This window comes from Ammodytes marinus, assembly GCF_949987685.1.
Source record: "Ammodytes marinus genome assembly, chromosome: 16".
NCBI lineage: Eukaryota > Metazoa > Chordata > Actinopteri > Uranoscopiformes > Ammodytidae > Ammodytes > Ammodytes marinus.
In genome coordinates, this window is record NC_137220.1 from 28017947 (window position 1) to 28041634 (window position 23688).

At 44.7% G+C, this 23688-nt stretch overlaps 1 protein-coding gene across 1 annotated transcript in view; it reads right to left on the reverse strand.

The window, feature by feature from the left end:
• The window catches only part of adgrl1a (adhesion G protein-coupled receptor L1a), a gene marked incomplete at both ends in the record, with an annotated part of 80173 nt that overhangs the window by 36180 nt on the left and 20305 nt on the right, over positions 1–23688 (reverse strand). Inside the window, 3 exons of the mRNA XM_080043274.1 lie at positions 1582–1596; positions 8871–8980; positions 10083–10296. Coding sequence (XP_079899400.1) covers positions 1582–1596; positions 8871–8980; positions 10083–10296 — 339 coding nt within the window. The remainder of the gene's footprint in view (positions 1–1581; positions 1597–8870; positions 8981–10082; positions 10297–23688) is intronic.

Consider the following 23688-nt stretch of genomic DNA (forward strand, 5'->3'; position numbering starts at 1 on the left):
GAGTATATAGGGGAGAACGGGATAAGTAGGCACACTTTTTACTCTACTGAGAATTGCTCATCACCTAAACATCTTTCGATAGTCATTACATTACATTGAAGCTTAAAATGTTGGCTCGAAATGTGTACCCCTCACTTTTTCTATCTTATTGTAATAAAGAAGAAATGAATCATCAAAGACACCCTAACACATTGTGACAATCAACCCCATCAAGGGGTCGGTTGTCATACACTATGGGGTTGTTTGTCACAATGTTATCTTAATGGGAATAATCTTGAAAAGAAGGAAAGAAAGTAGAACTCAATTTGAAAATGCAATTGCATTGTCAAGTTGACAAATAGGCCTATATAACTTACTGTAGCCTTGGCAGCTTGTCTAGTTTGGAATGCACTGGGTTGTTTTGATTTTGTTGCCCTTTTTTCCTTTGCATGCTAGCTGCCTTTTCCTGCTCTATTCTTTCCTTCTCTGGGGTGTCAGTGAGGATACAGCTTGACAATTTATTTCGTTATTGGGTTCCTTTTCTGGCTGTAGCCTTTGGATAACATGTGACAACCAACCCCCCCAAAAATGTGACGACCAACCCCAACTTGAATTTTTTGCTAGCATCAATGCCAACAACCATCTGACAACTAATTAGCTTGCTAACCAAATCTAAACTATACTTTACCCTTCACACTTTTTATGGGTACAAGTGTTTTGTTATAAACCCATTCTGTAAAAGCCTAGAAGAAAAATACTGAGGAGATAAATATTTTCAATTTGACATGAAAAACACAAACAGTCCTCTCACCTCAAATTCAGCAGTCTAACTCCAAGGAAGACTATGTAGGTGACCTCTTTTCCCAATTCTGGATATTTACATACCAAAATTTCACAGACAGCGCCTTCTGGTTCCGAGATATAACGATTGTGACAACCAACCCGTGTGACAAATTACCCCGTTCTCCCCTACAACAGAATGAAGCCCGGGAGTCTCTGGCCAAGCAGTGGCCGGCAGTCTGCCGACATCACCTTTTAGCATCGGCTCAGCTCGCTTGGAACCTAGAGCGAGGCGATACCAAAAAAGCAGCCGCTACCAGGTACCAGCTACTATGATATTGCGGTTGAAACGCCAAAAATGCGAGTTGAGTCGAGTCAAGTTGAGCTGATACCACGCGATGGAAAAGCGCCATAAAAGATGCCTGTGTGTGTGTGTGTGTGTGTGTGTGTGTGTGCGTGTGTGTGTGTGTGTGTGTGTGTGTGTGTGTGCGTGCGTGCGTGTGTGCGTGCGTGCGTGCATGTTTGTGTGTGTGTGTGTTTGTGCGTGCGTGCAATGTGTGCACGTCAGGCTGGTGTCATCAGAACCAAGGAGGAAATCTAGAAAGATTTTAGAGTTTTGGTTATAGTACAGAGATAGAGAAGAGAAGTGCAGAGGAGGCGATTAGAGATTGGAGAAAGAAAGGGGAGGGGTATCAACATCAAACATGAGCACTACACAAGGTGCTGGGTTAGGAGTGGGTATGGGAGGGGGAAGGGAGACAAGGGAAGAGGAGAAGGGAGGTAGGGGCGAGCTGTGGTTGTTATGTTCATTGTGGTCTTTACCTTTTTGATCCACTTCTATTCAAGCATCGGAAAAAGGGAGAAAGAAGGAGACAGAAAGATAAAAGTGAAGAACAGTCAGGAAGATAGAGAAAGGAAGAGAGGGTAAAGAGAATGAAAGAAAAACAGGTGCAGGAAAAAAGAGAAAATTTAGATTAAATAAAACGCTGTCCTTTCTCTCTCTCGCTCTCTCTCTTTTTTTAAAGCAAGTTATCTGTCTGTGTTATGGTTGGCTACTCAGAGAAAGGATGGCTCAAATGGAAAATGAGGAGGGGAAAATGGCCTGACCTAAGTTTAAATCCATTTCCATTTCATTTCAGCTTTATCAATAATCCCCCGCCAACACAATCCACTCCCAACCACACACTCTCAACCCCACCTCCACCTCCACCCCTGTTTTTGCCACAACCCTCCGCTCTCCCTCTTTCCCTCTTTCCCTCTCTCCCTCCCAATTTCCCCTAACACCCAAAGTGGAGCTCCAGGAACCTGTTGGAGAAAAGACACTGAGGGCGAAAATTGTTGAGAGAGAGAGAGAGAGAGAGAGAGAGAGAGAGAGAGGTAGAGAAAGAAATGGGGGGATGATAGATGGAAAGGTGGCAGTGAGGATGTCTCTATCTGTGGCTAGTTGTGTTTGGAGGGATCGTTGAATTCCTTTTGTTCCTCTTCTTTTCTCCAGTACGGTCTGTGTTGACATGAGAGCGGTCCCTTGATCTAAAGAAAGCGGCGCTTTCGGCTTTTGCTCAATTGACAGAGTCAGGATGCTCGCTGTGGAAGCCAGCGAAAACACTCAACCCATCGACCGTCCAATCAATGGCAAGTTGCCGGCTTGCTTGGCTCATCAAAGAAAAGGAGAACAAACAACAGGGTAAAGGGAGGGCTGGACAGAGTGGAACGCCTTAGAAACAGAGAGAAACCAGGAGCCACGGTGGGGGCATGGGGGGACAAAAAAGAAGGGTAGCGACATAAGAGAGATGTGAGAAATGTCTAAGGCGAGCTCATCACAAAAAACAAATCAATAGGTTGTTGTGTTGAGGCACACAGAGGCCTCGGCTGATGGGAGCAGGTGAAGGCGTGGCTCCAACCAGATCCATGTCACTATTTTGGTACTTGTTTGTGTCACTGCGTCTGGGGAGGGTTGATGAGCGGCAGCTGGAGACTCCAGGAAAAGCTAGCAGGGATTGTCGGCTTCACTTTTCTAGAACAGCGCACCTTTCCTCTGTGTTTGCAAAAGCGCGAGTGGTAGTGTGCGAGCGGATTGCCTTGTCTCTCTGGAAGACAAGTGTCAAAAGGCACATGGCTGGTGGATCCCCGGCTGCGAGCGTCATGTGTCGTGTATGTGTCGCGGGAAGCCTGAGGTCCCTGGAGAACCCTGTAAAATAGTCTTAACACCTCGCAGGTTTGCCCGTGAAAAAAATGTAAAGAGAGAGCAAGACAGAGAGAGAGATATAAGAAGACAAATAGCAAGCCAAATTAAAAGGAAAACGGGAACATTAGCAGCTTGATCAGTGTCTGTGGATGGCCTGGCAGCACTACAGCAGAGGCAGTATCAGCATCAACAGTGATTATGTCTCATCTGTGCCAAGATCAAACTGGAAAAACAACTTCCACCAAGACCTGGGGAGAATGGCAGCCATGTTGAGCCTAGAGGGGTCAACAAAGCTACGAATGCAAGTCCTGTGAAGCTGGGGAAAGGGGCAAGACAACCACACCACCAACTGTGAGTGCAATCATAAGCTCCAAGGTTAGGGGAGGGAGAGATTGGCCAGAGAGCATCCTCAGTAAGACAACTGTGTGTGTGTGTGGGGGGGGGGGGGGGGGGGGGGGGGGGGGAGGGGGGGCATAGGGCCAGCTCAGCTCAGCTCAGGACACATGGAGATTTTCATAGGAGGCATCTACTGACAGCCGAGCGTGTCTGCTTCATGCAAGTGTGATGTCACAGTCCTTAAATAGTTAGTAAACTAAATGCATTGTTATGAATGGAACGTTGGGCACGTTTTAACAGGAGAAAAATGATGGGTGTGATGCACAGTAGTGGCATGTAGAAAGACAGAGAAAGAGAAAGAGAAATGTATGATAGAGAGAGACCAAAACAGAAAGAACACTTCTTCAATTCTGCAGAAAGGGAAGAGATGAAAAAGGTGTGTGGAAGACTTGTGTTGATTCCATTTCTTTGGCTCTGGCTCGTCCTGAAAAATAGACACACAGACACGCACGATCTTCACTTGTACCTTCGAAACATAAAAGCACTCACTCACACACACACACACACACACACACACACACACACACACACACACACACACACACACACACACACACACACACACACACACACACAGAAAGAAAGAAAGACAGAGACAAGACTCATCAAACTGTCCTCACAGTAAGCAAGAGGTTAGTTTAAGGCCTCCTTGGTTGTTTGTCTGATTCATTCAGCATTTCTTTTTCAAGGCCCTTTTAAGAAATAAGCCACTGCCTTTCCCTTGAATCACTCTGCTCAGCGCTCTCTGCAACCCTATCAATTACTCCCACACTAATGAGAACAGCTAGAAACACACGTTCTCAAATACACACACACACACATTGTTGGAGTGCTGCACGACAACTTATCCTCCTCTGTCTCTCTCCTTCACAGTGATGAAATATGCCAGCTTCTTCAGTCCTCTCCCCTCTATTTTATCTCCCATCTCTCATTTAAAAAAAATTTACGGTAAAGAGTCATCGCTTTCCTCTGCCTGAGCAAAGCCTCCTGCTACTTATTCAACAAACATTTATGAGCCCCACGTCTAATGGTGCTCCAATACATATTAATAACATTTCATTTTCAGCTACATCAAAGTGTTTCCTCTCCTCCCCTGAACACCTGTCACATAATAACGCCATTATTCCTTCTACTGACAAACTCTTCCCAACAAGTCAACTATCATTTCCAGTGATTTTTATGTCCGAATAGCGATGTCTTGTAAAAACATTACTCCATGCTGAATACATTTGTGGGGTAGAATACATTTTATAACTTGGACAAAGTGGCAGGGCCACAAAATATGAATATAAAAAGTAGATTATATGGCGTTACCTAAGAAGCAGCATATCTTCTATACAGGCAGCAGGCTCAGTAGGCGCTTTGAAAGCAAGTTCTACATTCTAAGATAAATCACAGCTGATGAAATAGCAAAGGGACAAAACTAAGGGCCACGACATCCACTAAAGGATTGCGCCGTTTTCCGTCCGCTAAACCGGTGCAAATGAGAGAAAAAAATAGCTCCCTATCAACATTCCGGAATGAAAGAGGGGTGACTGTCAGGTGTGACGTATACATTTAGCGCCGCGCCAGTCAGCTTTTCTAAAACAACAATGGCCGGTGAATTGAGAGCAGAAGTGAGTGAGTGAGTGAGTGAGTGAGTGAGTGAGTGAGTGAGTGTGTGTGTGTGTGTGTGTGTGTGTGTGTGTGTGTGTGTGTGTGTGTGTGTGTGTGTGTGTGTGACATGTTGGCTGTGAGCGGGTCTCTTTGTGAGGGCAGCGCTCTGCCACACACACACACACACACACACACACACACACACACACACACACACACACACACACACACACACACACACACACACACACACACAGTGTTTGAAGTCACGTTACTGTAGACAGCCGCTGCTATTATTATCCTGAAGTCTGAGTGGATATACGCTCAGACTTCAGGATAATAATAGCGGCGGCGATCCGGTCACAGCCTAGCTTAGCCTAGCCTAGCTTTTCCAATTCATTGAATAATTTACTTTGTGTAGAAATACTCATAAACTGGAAAATGAAGCGTGGGGTTTGGATTGAGCAGCGGACCTTAGAACCAGCTATATTATACGCCATTCCTTTTTTTTGGTCATTTAAACAAATTTACATTACTCCCTGTAATATGATTTTGCTTAACTATCCATCTTCCTTTTACTGCTACCATGGTTGCATGTTTAGAACGTAGGCTATGGAACGTCACACTCCCCCTGTTCCGCAACAACAAGCAGACGCATTTATACAGAGAGGCGGAACTGATTGTGTCTGAAATTTTACTTCCTCGGAGGTAGTAAAATGCCTGGGACAATCTGTTGCGCCTCTCGGCCCCCGTTCCGCGACGGTCGCATTTATACAGCAGGGCCAAGGGCCGAAAAGGCCGGCATTTTCCCGGCTTTCACTGGCTGTGTAAAAGGGGCTAGAGGGGGGACAGGTAGAGTTCTCTTGCAGTGTAGATTTACTTTGACACATCTGTGTTAAGACTGCAGTATAGGGTTTCCACTGCAGTAAAAACACGCTGCAGTGGTGTAGTGTGCATGGCTCTGTGATGTCTTAATGGAATCCAGCCGTATACAGCAGGCCATACAAAATGAGAATTCGGTAGAGCCATTTTGTCTTGCTCTGTTCCGGCTGGCAAAAACAATGCTATGTGGCGGAGGAGGCCTCAAAGGGCTTTTAGGGGCAATGAGATATGATTTGACTTGTTGTATTTTGCCAAGGCCATCCCACACACAGCAACACACACACAAATGATTCCAGACCCTTGTTTGAGCTACGCTGACAGAGCGTGTGTGTGTGTGTGTGTGTGTGTGTGTCTGTGTCTGTGTCTGTGTCTGTGTGTGTGTGTCAGCTCAGCTCTGGCTGTCACCTCGCCGTTTCAGGTGACTGGTAACACGGCGCCTTTGTGACACGCACACAGAGGACGCTGTCAGACGCAAACATCACACAGCCATCAACCCAGCTGAACCACAGCACCATAACATCATCTCTCTATTGTTCACCTTTTTGTCAAGACAACCGATGGATAGCATGCGTCAGCCTCGGAGAATGCCCGAGTGCCCAGCGTTACCAGCCAGACGTGAACGATGGGGCATTACCAGAGCGATTAGCAGCGGCAAATTCAATTAATCTTGACAAATCTCTGCTGAGGCAGAAGTGAAGAGAGCGATGCGCCCTCTCTCCTGGTAATTAAAAGTGGCCGAGTTGAGTGGCGCGCGGTGCGACGGTGACTAGGTTTGGGAATGAACAGTTCCAGCTCGTAGTCTGAATGTGTCAAGTCGTATTTAATTTGTCAGATGAGCAGAAAACATGTACAGCCGCCTACTTGTTTAGCATGCGTGGGTATGTGAGTGAGCATACAGTGGTGGTGTTTTCCCAGTGGAAGTCAATGGCAAAGGTCAGGGATAATTGGCTCCTCTTTGTCACCGTACACAGGCATAGACTTTTCATCATACAGGGATCAGCTTCCAATTTTTCTAAGCTGCAAAGCACCTCAGACGCAATCAACAAAGTTTGAAAAATGCAAGTCAGCAGCTATTTAATCATCCCTTTGATTGAAAGAGAAACAAGCTTGCTTATGCAGTCAGAGGGAACAATACAAGGTTAGAATGCAAGGTGGAAAGAAGGCAGGTAAGCTACCATGGCCCCTTACAATATAATACAGCTCACTAGGTTCACCAAGCAGCACAGAACTACCAGAGGACTAACAAGCAAGGTCACCAGCCCGGTGTTGACTCCTGAAAAATACTTTTTGCCACTTATAAATAATCGTCCCCAATGGCAAGAAAACTCAAATAAGCTTTTATCTGCTGCAACCTGACTTGAAAAACGTTTCTGAAAAGGTAGATTGAGGGCACAAAAGCACTGAGCAGAGCAAGGGCAAAGACTGAGAGAGGTGCTATGAAGTCCCTGAGTTTATATGAGCCTCTCTGTCAGTGCCACTGGTTTGATATTGAAGTATTTCTCCCACCTGTAAAAGAAGAAAAAAGACTAAGACAGCAGAATAGACAGTACTGAATGATAAGATATGGTGGCAGATTGATGGGAAGAGAATAGAATATAGAAGAAGGAGAGAAATGGGGGGATGGATGAAGATTGAGGGAGAAGAAGAAGAATAATAAGAAGAAGACATTAGGAGGAGGAGGTGGTTAGCGGCATGGCATCAACTCCAACCTGTGTCTCACCACAACATCTGCACCTGAGGAAAAAGCAGAGAGAATCACCCAGTATCCCCACCTTGAAAAACAGTCCCTGCACCCCATGAAGACGCATATCCCCCAATCCCCCCCCACCCCCCAACACATCCAATTGCCCTTCCTGCCCTTCTTGTGACCCCATTGTGCTTCTGCCTGATGGAAGGTAGCCAGGGGTTCCTGCACAGTGAGGGGATCAATGCTGAGAGTAATAATACATGAGAGGGAAGAGGGGAGACTGAGCGGAGATTTTCACATGAACGAGGATCCACGCAACACCATATAGCCATCCGTGTGTCTGTTCCTTTGGCGCTGTGAGTGTGCTCTTGTTTACCTGTGCATACTGGCTCAGAGGAGGGAGGAACTGTGTGCCCCCCTTTTGCAAGTGACGTGTGTGTGTGTGTGTGTGTGTGTGTGTGCGCGTGTGTCTGTGTGTGTGTGTGTGTGTGTGCGCGTGTGTGTGTGTGTGTGAGTGTGTGTCTGTGTGTGTGTGTGTGTGTGTGTGTGTGTGCGCGTGTGTGTGTGTGTGTGTGTGTGTGTGTGTGTGTGTGTGTGTGTGTGTGTGTGCGTGTGCGTGCCAGGCGTGTGTTGATGTAACACCTGCTTCAGAGCTTTGAACAGTGCCGTGAGTAAGTCAGCCGTTACCATGGGGACATTAAAGTGTGCAGCACTCCAGGTCATGTGGTCTAAAATAAGCCCTTTGCTGTAGTGTTACCATTCCTATTGTGATGTGTGGCATACACACAACGCCCCCCTGCCTCCCAATCTCACTGCGCCCAATTTTAATTTTTATTGGAAATCAGAGGGACAGCAAAGGTGTTTGGGGCCAGATAAAGGCAGTGGCATGCCCTTGGGTCAAGCAGTGTGTGAGTGCACGGCGGTGTGTGTTACACTGCTGTGATCACCAATAAGGGCTGACTGCACGTTTGCAGTGGGTGTGCGTAGTGCTTATCAGGCCCTGTTTTTGTAGAACACCTTCCCCCATGTGAAAATCCCTCTCAGCTACTGGTGCGTTGCACTGTCGATGAAGAAAAGATTTAGCGCTCTGTGTGAGAGTGTGCCTGTGTGTGTCTGCGCAGTGTAAGTGTATGAGAGGGGAAGAAAAGTGAGACAGAGAGAGAGAAAGCAGGTGAGGATGACTATCTTGTGTTTTGTTTTGCTTGTTGGGAAAAAAGCTAAAAAGAGCAAGTGTGCACTCATGATTGTGAGAATGTCATTTGTCAAGGGTTTTTGGGGGTTGAAGAGGGGGTAGGGGGTTTGGGTTGGGATGGGGGTGAATGGAGTGAGAAGGGTGGGAGGAGGTGACAGGGTCTCAGTACTCACTGTAGGGGACACACTCGTACTGGATCTCCAGGTACTTGTAGGTCCCCGGGCAGGGATCCGGAAACACATCCGACCCCGCCACCACCACACACTGGGTGCGGTTATTACACCTGCAGGAATGGAGAAGGAAGGGAGAGAAGAGAGAGAGAAGTGAGGGAGTAAGTTATTCAAATATGAAGAGTGCCATTGTAAGGCAGACAAAGAGGAGCGGGTACAATTTTATTTTTTTTAAGTAACATCTTCAGGCTCTGAAAGACGGACAGAACGGCAGGGAAGGGAGTAATTTCACACTAGACTAGATCATGTGACAGCTGCAACCGAGGGGAGGGGGAAACAGAGAGGGAGTGAGGGAGGGGGATGAAGGATAGAGAGAGGGAAGCAGGGAGCGTAGAGAGGGCGAGTGACGTAAGAGGCTCCTCTCCTGGGGGATTGTGAGTGGGAGCAATTAGAGGTGAGAGAGCTAGGAAGGACAGTAGGGAAGGGGGGGGGGGGGGTTAAGGCAAATACTCTACAAACCACACGCACAGCGAAAACATTCATATGCACATAATACCCAAATATAAGCACCTCTGCATGCCTTCTTAAGATCGCACCCCCCCCCAGATCACACATCCACACACACATACTCTCTCATTCTCATCACATAATCCTCCGTGCAGCTTCTAGCATTTCTCCCCTTAGCTGTCTCTCACTCCCTTCATATTTACAAATCTATGCTGGATACACTCTATCATCCTATCATTTCTAGCTGTCTCTCCCCTTCCTTTACACCCACAATTCTCTCCTCCACCCCCTTGCTCTTTCCACAAGCTAGCACCCTGTGCCTCCATTACATGCGTGATGGATAGCTAGTAGAGGGCTCTCATTGATCTGAGCTCAAAGGAAGCAGATGCTGAGCGCAAACACAGAAAGCAGCTGAAGAAAGCCCCATAAACACCACAAAACATAAGCATTCACATACACACACTTGTATGTGCAACTTAACACATATATATACACACACATGCACGTCTTGCCAAGATGCAGGGGTGTTCTGCACAAAACAATGATGCCGACTTCAGTATTTATTTAAGATATCAACACCTCAGGAGAAAAAAATCAGGAAATGCTGAAGGAATGTTGTGAAATAATATCTTGTTTCCGTGGCCAATAACAGGACTCTTGTACTCTTTACGAACACATTCAGAAGATCCAAACAGATAGCTACTGTACCTCTGTGACATAATCTTGAAGGCGTCGGGGAGGTAGCACTGCACATTCTCCATCTGGAAGGGGTCTGCGTCACAGATCTTGTCGTCGGTGCGGCCGTAGTTGGCCGTCTCGATCATGATGACGTCACTCCCCGGGCAGCGCAGCTCGATGGGGTAGCCTTCACACGCCAGCTCTCGACGCATCAGGCCGAACGGCATCATTGACCGGCTCAGAGCTGGAGTGGAAAAGAAGGAGACACGCAAAGTTATTGACAATTCAATGAACCTTAATACTTTAAGGAGCCACTTTATTATTCCACCGCATTGTAAATATGACATGTAGCATTGGAGAAGAGCAGGCCGAACAAAAGCTGTGCCCATTTTCCTCATGGAAAAAACCAATGAGCAATAATCGACTCTCATTAACTGAGCAGTTATATTTTTGTACTGTTGATGCACAGCCCAGCAAGGCAGATTTCACATTGGAACATTTCAGATCACATGTTGGCATGAAGCATTCACAGCCATCCACGCTTCTCCAAGAAGATATTGCACCACTTGTGAAACAAACTGTGAGAGTTTCCAAGTGTTAACAAACTCCTACACACAGCCAGGCAGCATCTTATCATACTAAACCCCCTTCAGGATTAGAACTGTGTGTCCATCCCAGCATCCTTTACTCTACTCCACCTTATAGAGGTGTAGGAGCAGCACCTTAGGATATACCATGAAGGAGAGATGAAATAATAATGGTAGAACAAGCAAACAAAAAAAAATGTCTGTCTTACTCTTTGTATACCTGCACCTCTAGTGTGCACATCATTTATTCATTCACTTCTGGTGATGAGCCATCTGAGAGGCATGTCATTGTACTACTGTGGCCAGCAGTGAAGCTCTGTGTGGAGGAAAGGTCAGCAGGGACAGTAGGGTACTCAGGGTTAATCGCTGTGCCAGACTGAGAGGCATGAAAGAGGGCTGCAAAGAGGCACTGAGAGAGACACTCCAGCTCTCTCCATAACTGCATACCTTTCCAACTGCCTCCGCATTTGCCCCATACACACACACACACACACACACACACACACACACACACACACACACACACACACACACACACACACACACACACACACACACACACACACACACACACACACACACACACACACAATTACAAAATGGCTGCCGGCTACTTTACAGTCCAGGTGGAGGCAGGTGCACAGAAACAGAATAGAAGCATAGACAGACGGAGTGATCTGGCAGTGAAGTGAACAACAGTATCTCTGTGCTGAGAGTCCTGCCAGCGGAGGTGAGCGCTGCTATCCATGGTCCTGAACTGACAAAACACCGGGAAATAACATTTGAAGTTTTGGAGCTGTATCAGAGACTGGTAGGTGCTGTCTGCTGTCTGAAGACTGAGCTCTCCTCTGCAGTGTCAGTATAGGAAGGACATTGCACCTATTAGGGCTGACGTTGGGCATACTGTCAAGTCTAAACAGAACAATGCTGGCGCCACTTAAGCGGAGTAAGAATTTAGAAGTTCTTTCTAAACTGAGGCACTCACTGCAGAAGCAGCAGCAGCCAAAGGCACTGAGTAAGCCCCCCACTCCCACTACTGGAAATGCTGAAACCCACACAGCGGGGCAGTTTTCCCTTCCTGACACTGAGATAGTACTGCTTAGGTTTCAGCCGCTGTCCATTCAGGAGGATTGCCCATCTGGGTCAATGTCAATGTCAGTCATCCCAGACATGCTCTGCAGCAGTGCGCTACATGATTCACTGACATCAGACTTGCTCATATTTCTGAATGCCACCCATTTATGCAGCTGGGACTGGAGTTCCGTTGTGTAACTAACGGCATTAAGGCTGAATGACTAGCACAGACAGACTTCACATCTTTTATGCCTCGCCAGCATGCAGTGCCAGTGCCAAATCACAAAGGCCTAGATGCAAACGCGCATACTAATTAAAGCACACAGAGATGCAAACAGCAGGCAAGGCCAGTCAAACAAAGTCCACACGAGCAAATTAGCACATACGCAGACGTACTGGGCAGTCCAACGTGTGCGTTCACAATGTATTACACACACAACACACACACACACACACACACATAGAGTCCTGATGTCACATTTGGACTGCAGTGTATAGTGTCACTGTGTGGCCTTGTTCTCTTAACTACCCTGTGGTGTAAGTACACAGCAGTCTTCAGCTGTCCACTGATTCAAACTACACAGTGGGCAAAGAGAAGAGTGACACTGAAGAGTGCCACCAGGAGTGATCACACTCAGTCCACTTACACTGTGGACCAACACAACAGGACAAATGGCACCTAAACAGAGGAGGTAGATTAGATGTTAAACATAGATTTACATTCCAAGCAGACTTTATATGGTAAATATTATTAGCTATTCAGGGCCATCTACTGCCAAGCCACCGAGCACCAATTCAAAATAGCCATCATGGAAGGACTCTTGGGCCAAACAGACACAAGCAGTTGATTTCATTTATTGGCTGATGATTGAGTTATTAGTAAGCTTCTCCGACAGTCCTGAATGAATATAGATATTTGATGCACAATTTTTAGAATATAAAAAATAATGAGCCTATTGATAACAATGATGTGAACTCAAAACAAATCACCAGTCTAAATGTACGCAGAATGTGAGATAAGTTCCCTTAGCTTTTTTAGGTATTACTTTTTCTAGCCCAGCTGTTGCAATATATGTATATTTAGCCACAATTAGGCACAACTATTACTGAATAGTTTAATGGTGACAGCAACCATGATAACAAGCCTATTTCTGGCACCACTGCAAATCTCTACTTCTGCCATTAATGTATTGTATTTCACACCTACACACCAATTATTAGACAAGTTCCAGGTTTAATATGAAATTCATCCTGTAAGTACAGCCGGCTGCGCCTCCCATACCGATTTTTTGAATGGCGTATTCACAAACAAGTGTGGAAACTAACTTCATGGATTCAGTGCCTGTTTGCATTTGAGACAGTGTGTGTGTACGTGGTTGTGTGTCAGCCAGATGGCCTGAGGCCTAGCTGGAGCTGTGGCTGGCTCTGAGCTTAGCTGAGATGAGATGAGCAGAGGATAAGCTTGGACTGGCCATGGGCTACGATCGTCCTTCACTCTGCAGGAATCCATTAAGGTTTCAGGGTCTCTTCAGCCAACACACACAGAGTCGTAAACACACACACATACATACACACACACATACACACGTGCCAATTTAGTTGTGCCTATCAGACTCATTATGGCTGTATTACAAAGTGCATTTCTCAGCAGCAGCCATAAGTATAGGTGGAGCTAATCCGTCACAGTGAGGCTGTGACTCATCTCCCTTGGTATATAAAACTGTGTTAATATCTGGTTTGTACAGATGTGACGGCATGCACAAGACCGCGTTCTCTCTCCTGCACTCTCTTTCACACACACACAAACACACACACACACACACACACACACACACACACACACACACACACACACACACACACACACACACACACACACACACACACACACACAGTCAAACTGAAAGGGGCCTGGTGTCACTCCAGGGCAGCTGGTGTGAGGGGCTGAAGCTCCATACAAATTAAGAGCAAGAGAGAGAACTGATTGGATTTGAGTCATTATCCTCACACAGTAATTAAAGCCTGAGGGTGGAGAGATGCCGGGACCCTCAGACAAAAACATCGTTTTGCAGAAGCTAGGCTAGCCCTTGCACACACTCCTTTTCTCTAGTCTTTACATCTATGCTCACTGCTCACTTTCACGCACACACACACATTGAAATATGACCTAAGATCACTGTTGATGTGGAGACATGGCGTATATAATGACCAACTCTTTAGAAAGTTTCAGAAAAGCTGGTTTGTTACATCAGGACTGGCTTGGAGAGACTACAGTTATCATTTTAAAAGTTCACAGTATGGATAGATAGAGACAAAGATTATTCTTTATAGAAACATTATCATAGCATTCTTTTGCGCTTTCAAGCATAAAAGCATTTTGATTTCTATGTGTCTGACAATTTGACCTTGGAATGTGTTGTCACAGACACTCTATAGTGTGACTATTTGGATTGAGTCACACTAAGACAGGGGTGTCCAAACTTTTTTCACTGAGGACCACATGCTCTGATGTTTAGTTTCATAGTGTCTTTGTAAATTGTAATCCTTCTTCACGGCAACACTTTCCTTGCAAATTATACAGACACATTTCCCCTCAGAGCCGGCCCAAGCCTCCAAGATGCCCTAAGCAGAATTTGATTAGGGGGCCCTCTTCAATTTTAGCGCTGCCCAAATCATTGACTATTGTTAGATGTTCAGACACCCAGTGTTTCTACTATTGCCTCCAATGTCCAGCTGGGTGAAAATATTAGCCAGCCGAGTTCCTAACCTTGCTAGGGAGGTCCGGGGGTATGCCCACCCGGGAGATTTTTTTAACTTTTTAAAGTGAAATGCGTGAATCTGGTAGCCTGGAAATCCAGACCCTGATATCTTGAACGATAGAGGGTCTGGCCACGATCAATAGTAATTTCCAACTCAAGGGGCGGCTCCTACTCGTGCATTTCAAATGCCACTGCACGCAGTTGGATAGCACTACAACCAATCAGAGCGATGCACAAGGCGACGTAAGCCCCTTTCGTTTAGTGAACAGCTGTTAAACTGTTAAATTAAACGTTTGCCGTTGTCGGTCGGCAAAATAGAACATTCCACTTACTTGCTAATGAAAGATTTGAGTGCCGTCTTCCAAATCGTTAAGGGTCGAGGCCAAAGCAGTCTCAAACTCACACAACATATCCGCAGCCATCTTTGATGTTTACTATCACGGCTTCGACGTCGCATGCACGTCACTGTCGTCATCCGGTTACGTCCTCCCAGAGCACCATATAAAGGGCTCTGGCGCGCCCATATTAGATAGAACCAATTGAAACCACCAGACAGATTTCTGGCTTTCTTGATAAAGCTTCAACGGAGTGTGTCCAGACCAACACGCGCAGCAAATTTAATTTGCCAGCGCCTAGTGGCAGGTCTGGGAATGCCAGGCTATGAATCTGGTGCACTTTGAGAGTAAAATTAAGAGTCTTAATCTGAAGAATTTTGTGTGAAAAAATCATTTGGAGACACTGTGTCCGATGAATTAGAAGCTATTGAAGAAGGACACATGGATTTTCCATAATAATATTAATTTAAAATAAAATATTATGCAGGGTCCTCTGGGATGGGCTTGGTGCTCTTTTTCTTTTATGGGACATATTTCTCTGTAATATAATTATTTAAAAATTAAAAGGGCCATATTACATTATATTTTTTAAATGTGCCGCGGGCCAATCAATCAGTTTTGACACCCCTGCACTAGTGGGTTAACTAAAAAATAAAAATAAAAAATAAATAAATAAAATTTTTTAAAATCGGCCGCGGGCCAATAAAAAGCCGGCCGTAGTTTGGACACCCCTGCACTAGGAGATTATACTTGTGGAGATCTGTGGCCCTAAGGCGGACTTGTTAGCTGGATGGCTGACTGTCTTTCTGAGGCCGAAATTTCATTTAATTTTCATTTAACTTTTATTTATCCTCAAATGTGACCAGCCCTTCTTAGACCCTCTGTCTGTTTCAGCAGTCGTCTCCCAATTCTTCTCATTAGCATGGTGTTGAAGCATTGTGCCAGGGAACATTCTTCGCTTTTCTAATGTGCATTATGTATTTTAATCTTGCCCTTGTAAAGCACTTTGAATGGCTTTGTGTCTGAATTGTGCTATATAAATAACTTGCCTTGCCTTGGTAGTTGAGAAACTACAGGCTGATGAGTTGGGATTCTTGATCACCATCCCTAAAATAAACCCTAAGTGGCACTAATATGAGTTTGACAATGATACTGCATATATGATCTACAGGCCCTAATGATTTTCAGGTTAGTTCCGTATTAAAGCTGGGGAAGAGGAACAAGTCATTTTACAGTCATTGGACAGTACTAAGAGGTCTCAGTGATGGAAATCCCTATCTAGCAGAGAATCATCCCGGCCAATTTCTCCAGTGCTTTATCAGCTTAGCCCCGTATCTTAGCCACTCACTTAGCACCGTGAGTTGGCCTAATGACTCGCTGGAGCATGGCCTGTCATTACAAGCAGAGGCGGTGCCGACAGAACTGTCACATCTAGGCAGCCTTCAAGCTGAAGAGTTGTGACAAAGTGACGTCCAGAGACAAACCTAAAGGCCTTACATGAGGGTGCCGGGGGAGGGGGGGGGGGGGGGGGCTGCTGGTGGGACAGTGTGTGTGTGTGTGTGTGTGCGTGTGTGTGGGTGGAGGGGAGGGGGTAACATTGGCCTCAATGATAGGATGCTATCTCATCTCCGCCGCCTGTGTCCTACAGGCAATAGAGAGATGAGGAGCGACTGTATGGGGAGTCACCAGTCGTGGTCAAAGGTCACTACACAAAGCAACACAACAGTGACACACATCCACTGTGATTGAGCTGAGTCAAGCTCACATAAATAAATAAAAGTTGACAGGGTCACAACAGAAAAAGATAGGAACCATCAAACTAAATTCTGGCAGAAAATGAACACGAGGATGGTTCTTTGAGGAGGCACAAGGTCACCAACATTAAGGGAGCGAGGCAGACAGAGGTAGACAGGACCTCCTATTGTTCCCATTTGCTCAGGACAGAAAGCCTCTCTCCTCAGCAGCCCAGGCCTCTAACTGAACTGAATTACAGCACAGCTCCTAACATTACATCATTCATAAGAGAATTAAGTGTGCCCCCGCTGGAAATGGGATACACACGCCCCTCATGCAACACATACTCATGCATTTGCAATGATGGGCACACACCAAAGATCCTGTAGGCACGCAAGCACACACAGGGCCTAACCCTCATACATCCTCAACCTCGAGAACTCTCAGTGTGTGTTGACAAACTTTGCTGTGGGGGTAACAAGCAGGCATGGCAGAGAGATGAAGACAGGCGGTTAAAAAGCCACGCAGACACAGAGCAACACACACACACACACATAAACTTGAGGAGGGAGGCGAGACGGGACGTGCACATACTGTCAAACCACTACATAGCTGGCCCTGGCGCCTAATTATGCAATAAAAAGTGCCTCAGCAGAGGGAAACGGCATAGCCTAAAATAAAAATCAGCCTGCCTAAAAAGTAGGAGATTCAACGGGTGTAAAATATCTAGGGCTGGCCCGAACTATTCGAATATCCGAGTATTCGTTTGTTAAAATAGTATTCGGAGCTCAATTCAGAATTCAGAATATTCGTTTTATTTTTATTTTTGCAAAGGTAGCTCAAACTGCAGTATATTTTGTCAGCAAATAATATTTGGATACACAAGTTATAAAACAATTGTAAAATACAAATTAGACGTTCATTTAAAATATATTATCAAATTATTTGAACTTTGACCTAGTTGGCCGATGCCCTTTCAAAGCGCAACCGGTGATATCAGCTGTAGTAGGCTACGTGATGTTACCAGAGTGAGGCAAACTAAAAGCAGCACCAAGCGCAGGAGGGAGAGAGAGATGGAGGAAGAATAGATTGTGTTCCTAATAACTCTATAGGCTACAACAACATTAGCGCGATTTCGGAAGGAAAGGTAATGCTTGGCATAATGCTAACGTTAGCTTAGCTCAGCTGTTTGTTTACATTCAGCGCTGCTATTGCCCATCATCAACCGTGACTTGCTTGCATCATGGGAATAGGCTGTCAATAATGGATATAATATGAAAACAAAAGACTATCAATATTGGATCTTTGTATGGATTTATAAATCGCCGAAAAGATGCACATTCCTGGATGAATTGATAAGCTCCTGTATGGGTTATGATGGCGCAGAGGACAGCTGATTTGGAACGGAACAACAGCTGTTCGCCTCCACGGGGAAAAAGTAAGGAACTCCGACTTTACTACCGTTCAAAAGTTATTAAAGCATCAACAAACTACGCAGCTTGCCATATCACAAGGCAGACAGGCCAACAGACAGTAAGTCAGACCTAGATTCATATAAACACTGGTGAAGTAAAACTGCAGGTGATGCAGGGAAACGGCTACAGGGATGAGAATGGAGAGAGAGAGAGAGCAGAGAAGCACAGAGGGGAGAGTTAGGAAGGAGGTGGGAGAAAGTTTTAGAATAGGGCGGAAGAGTGACAGATAAAGTGTGGAGGATAGAAGGGGGCACTAGTGGCGACCATGCAAGGCCTGCTGCATTTGGAAAAACTGCAGGTCGCATCCAGAGACCTGTCAGAAAAGATCAGTGCCAAAGCCCAGCCCTGCTGCTGCATTAGAAACTTAATTAACCTCATTCTACCCTAAACTGAAGACTTGTGGACAGAGCATGTGTTTGTGTGTATCTTTGTGTGCATGTTTATGAGCTGATCAATCTGTTTGTAAGAATGAGCAGGTAGCTAAAGTTCACAGCATTTCAGGTGCTCCTGTACCTATTTCTTTTATATCTACGAAATGAAAAGAGACTTGGCTTCAATACACTGCTGAACCCTTGGTATCCTTGTATCCTTCCATCTGGTTGACCAGCAGCGCACTGAACATAGTGGAGATGATAGTGGACAAGAGGAAGAAGAGGAGTCTTCATCGGCCACTGTTCTTGGAGGAGCTTGAAGTAGAGAGGGTGAGCAGCTTCGAGTACCTCAGCGTCCACATCAGCAACGACCTCACTTGGAAACTCAACACCACACAGCTGGTTAAGAAAGCACAACAGCGGCTGTACCTCCTGAGGAGGCTGAGGAAGTTTGGCATGTCACCTGAGATCCTCAGAAACTTCTACAGCTGCCCTGTTGAGAACATCTTGACCGGCTGTATCACCGCAGAGTCCACAGGAGAGCTAACTCCATACTCAAGGACCCTACCCACCCCCAGCATGGACTGTTTACACTCCTACCCTCAGGACGGAGGTACAGAAGTGTGAAGTCCAGACTAAAGAACTCTTTCTTCCCCACTGCCCTCTGACTCCTAAACAACAGATAGGAGTCTGTTGTTACTGTTGTTATTGTTATTATTCTACCTCAGGACTGCCACCACTGTTTACATTTTTACATTTTGCCCATGCACAACGGCACACTTTCTTGGATTTGCACCATTCAGTTTTATTTTATTTTAACTTAAATGTAATATTTTGTCTAGTTGCTGCTCTTCTATTCACCTTGTAAATTGTATATTCTATATGGTTGCTGCTTTTTTTCTATTTTACTTGTATATTGCCTATATTTATATTTCTTTATTGGCATTCAGTCTGTGAAAAACAAAGGAAGAAACACTTTGAATCTTGAATATTGATTATACCTATGTGCCCCCTCGCTTTGTGTTTTTTTTTCTTCTTTTTACAGTTTTTCACAATTGCAAACAAATTTCCTGGTAGACTACTTCACTTTTTCAAAACCCTAAGCACAAATCTCAAAACTCAAACACAAAATGCAAAATCCTTCACTTCTCTTGCAAAAGCACACTTTACCCTCAAAACAATGTTAACTCTTCACTAAATGGTGTTTTCTTTTCAAATGACAAACACACACATCATATGACTAGACATTTCTAGCACTCATTGAACACTGGTGTGCAGAATGGAAAACACTATATAAATGCAAACCACTATATGAATGCTTTATCAGTAGAATTATGCCTTTGCATGTTCATACACTTTCACCTACAGTAACAACAAATACTTTACGGTGTTTGCCAAATGCTAACACACATGTTGCAGAATAGATAATTTTGCCATTTCAAACAAACACAATGAATAGGTTGGACTGCAGTTCAAGCAATTCAGTATGTCAGTATAAACTAAGAAACAATTACAGTAAAATTAAGGAACAATGGTTAAAAAAAACTGCGTTGTAAGGAATTGGGTGGTTGAATTATGAATCCTTTTATGGATACCGCCTCCTGTTTGCGTCTGGCCACATCGCCTCATCAACATCACACTCAATGTCATCCTTTGAGAAGCAACAGGGAAATGATCACCTGATATTCAGTCTAAATCTTCTAATTATGGAGCGACTCAGGTTGGGCTGCACTCTCTGTCCAGGCTCCCTCATTGATAGGCCATGATCTCTAACATAGTCCACTATAGTGTTCCTGTTGTATGTGTCTCCGTCTGTTGCCTTATTTGTCCTCGTACTCCTGTCACTCTCTCTCCTCCTCTTCCCCTGACTCTTACTGTCTCAGAAAGGAGCTGAGTTCACCTGGGGGTCTATTTGTAATGCTAAGGTTTAGACTGATTGATATTCAATTATTTAAATTTTTTTTCAAGAAGTGTGTTGGAGAATTTCAAACACAGTGCAAAGCATATATCGTGTTTGTAGGGTTGGTGCTTTGGTTTAGGGCATAGTTACAAAAGTTAGAGGTTGTGATGCTGTGGTCATAGCAGTCACTTTTAGTGTTTACAGTATTCGGCAAAAACTGTATTTGTACCAAAATGTGCAGTCTACTGTAAATCACAGCAAACAGGATCTCATCTCTGACCCTTCTATAGCTAACTGCACAAAAGCCTTTTGAGTTTAGAAATTTGATTGGCAGTGTGTTCTGTGTGAATACCATGAGAGAGAATTCAGGAAGAGTGTGGAAGATATAGAGAATTGTGTGTATAATGTTGTGAAAAGTTTGTGTTTTGGAATGAAAATATGAGTCTAAGGCAGGAAATGTGTTTGGAGTTCAGCAGAATTGGTTAAGCAGTTGGTAAATTAGTTTCAGATTGTGCACATTGTGTCTGATGTTCCAAAAAATTTGTTTAAACAATTGTGAAAAACTGTAACACGAGCACCATCCCTCGATCCCACATCCAATTTCATCCACCCGCACACTCTGTCATTTACCCTCCCCTACATTCTCATGTATGAGTTCCTCCCTCGTGTCCTGACCCTTCACCTACCAGTTTTCCTCTTTTCCCTTACATCCCTTCCTCCTTTACCCCCTCATAATTTTACCAGCCTCTCCACTCATCCATCTCTCTCTCTCTCTCTCTCTCTCTTTCTCGCTCTGTGTGTTTCTGTCAATCCCTCCCTCCACTCTCTCTCTGCCCTTGGCGGCCAACCATAAGCTGCTGCAGGTAATTATCAATCTGCAGTCTGCATAACACAGGCACAATGCACACATTGTCGAACACATGACATGCTTGACACATACAAACCCGCACTTTTGCACACATTCACCAACCAGCACTCCCTGGAAACACACACACACACACACACACACACACACACACACACACACACACACACACACACACACACACATACACACAGAGTCCTTCACGGCTACAAAGCGTGAGAGTTTTGCAGCAAGGTCCTGGGAGAAAAGAGGCTGCTAAAACAGGAACACTGTCCCCAAACCTTTATGTAGTAGCTTGTTTGCAGTAAACAAATCAATATACACAAACTAACACACCCCAACGCACACAACTACAAACAAACACAAATACACAAACAAGATGGACACACGTCGCACGCAGCAACATTTGCACGCTAACACAGTGAACAAATGAATAAACAAACACAGCACAGCCTCCTGTATACAGGCAGACACATGAGAGTGGCGTGTGCGTCATCTTCAAACGGAGGTCTGAAAGAAAACACACTGCCACTCCGCCCCGGCCTCTCCCTTCTTCTCCCGCCCGTCCCGACTACCAATATATGTTCAAAGGCCATCCATTAACCTTTCACTCACACAGGCCTCTCTGTGATCTACTGCTCTCAGCCAAGGGGCTTTGAAGAGCACAGCAACCCCCAGCACCGAGCAGAGAGACAGGGAGGGAGCGAATGAGAGGAAGACAGAAAGAGGGAAAAGAGAGTAAAAGGTAATGGAATGGGGGCAATTCCTATGACAAGAGATGTGTGCATCGTGTGCATCTGTTAACAGATAGTAAGCAGAGGGTGGGGGAAGGTAAGCAGGGCCGAGGAGGGACACTGTAGGAGGGACGCTAGATATAGGCAAGGCCAGGCAATTTTATTTATATAGCACATTTCAGACACAGGGCCATTCAAAGTGCTTCACAGGGTCAAAATTAAAATACATCAAGTATATAATACACATACAAAAAAGAAACACATTTAAAACATGCATATAAATACAACATTTAAATAAAATAAATAAAACATTTGAACAAAAAATAAAAATTACAGGTTAAAAGGGAAACAGGAAAGTGTTGAGACCCGATTTAAAAGAGCTGAGAGTTTCAGCAGACCTCAGACTCTCTGGCAGTCTGTTCCAGACATTGGGTGCATAAAAGCTGAAAGCCGCCTCTCCCTGTCTAGTCCTAGCTCTGGGGACTTTTAGAAGACCTGTCCCAGACGACCTAAGAGCTCTGGTAGGTTCATAACGAATCAGCAGATCAGTAATGTATTTTGGCCCTAAACCATTTAGGGCTTTGTAAACCAACATCAGTGTTTTGAAATCAATTCTTTGTTTGACAGGAAGCCAGTGTAAAGACTTCAGAACTGGGGTGATGTGATCCACTTTTTTGGTCCTAGTCAGGACTCAAGCAGCAGCGTTTTGAATTAGCTGAAGCTGTCTGATTGATTTTTTAGGAAGGCCTGCAAAGACACTATTACAGTAGTCAAGTCTACTAAAAATAAATGCATACATTAGCCCTTTAATTCTTGATATATTTTTAAGGTGGTAGTAGGCTGACTTAGTAATTGATTTAATGTGTTTTTTGAAATTCAAGTCTGAATCTATGACTACTCCAAGATTTCTAGCTTGGTGTGTGCTTTGTAACATAACAGATTTAAACTGTGCGCTGACTTTTAATTGTTCATCCCTGGCACCAAAGACAATTACTTCAGTTTTGTCGTTGTTTAATTGAAGAAAGTTTTGGCACATCCAGTCGATGTTGATTTGTTCAATGCATTTACTTAGTGCTTGAATCGGACTATAGTCTCCTTGTGATATGGTAATGTAAATTTGTGTGTCGTCTGCATAATTATGGTAACATAATTTGTTCTCGTTCATAATCTGAGCTAGCGGTAGCATGTATATGTTAAACAGAAGAGGCCCAAGAATGGAACCTTGGGGGACCCCGCATGTAATATTTGTTCGCTCGGATGTGAAATTGCCTATTGACACATAGTAGTCTCTTTCCTTTAAGTAGGATTCAAACCAGTTTAGCACAGTTCCAGAAAGTCCAACCCAGTTTGCAAGTCGATCTAGTAATATGCTGTGGTCAACTGTGTCAAACGCAGCACTGAGATCCAGTAAAACTAAGACAGAACTTTTGCCACTGTCTGTGTTTAAGTGGATGTCATTGAGGACCTTAACCAGAGCGGTCTCAGTGCTGTGGTGTTGTCGAAAACCTGACTGAAAGACATCAAAGCAGTTATGCATTGCTAAGTAATTATTTAGCTGTTGATAAACATATTTTTCAATGAGCTTGCTTAAAAATGGTAGGTTGGATATCGGCCTATAATTGTTCATGAGTGATGTATCTAGATTTTTCTTTTTTAGGAGTGGCTTGATGACTGCTGTTTTCAGGGCCTGTGGGAATACACCTGTGCGAAGGGACATATTGACAATTTCTGGGACATCTGAGGCCATGCAGTTAAGGACAGTTTAAAGAAGCCTGTGGGCAGAATGTCAAGGCAACAGGAGG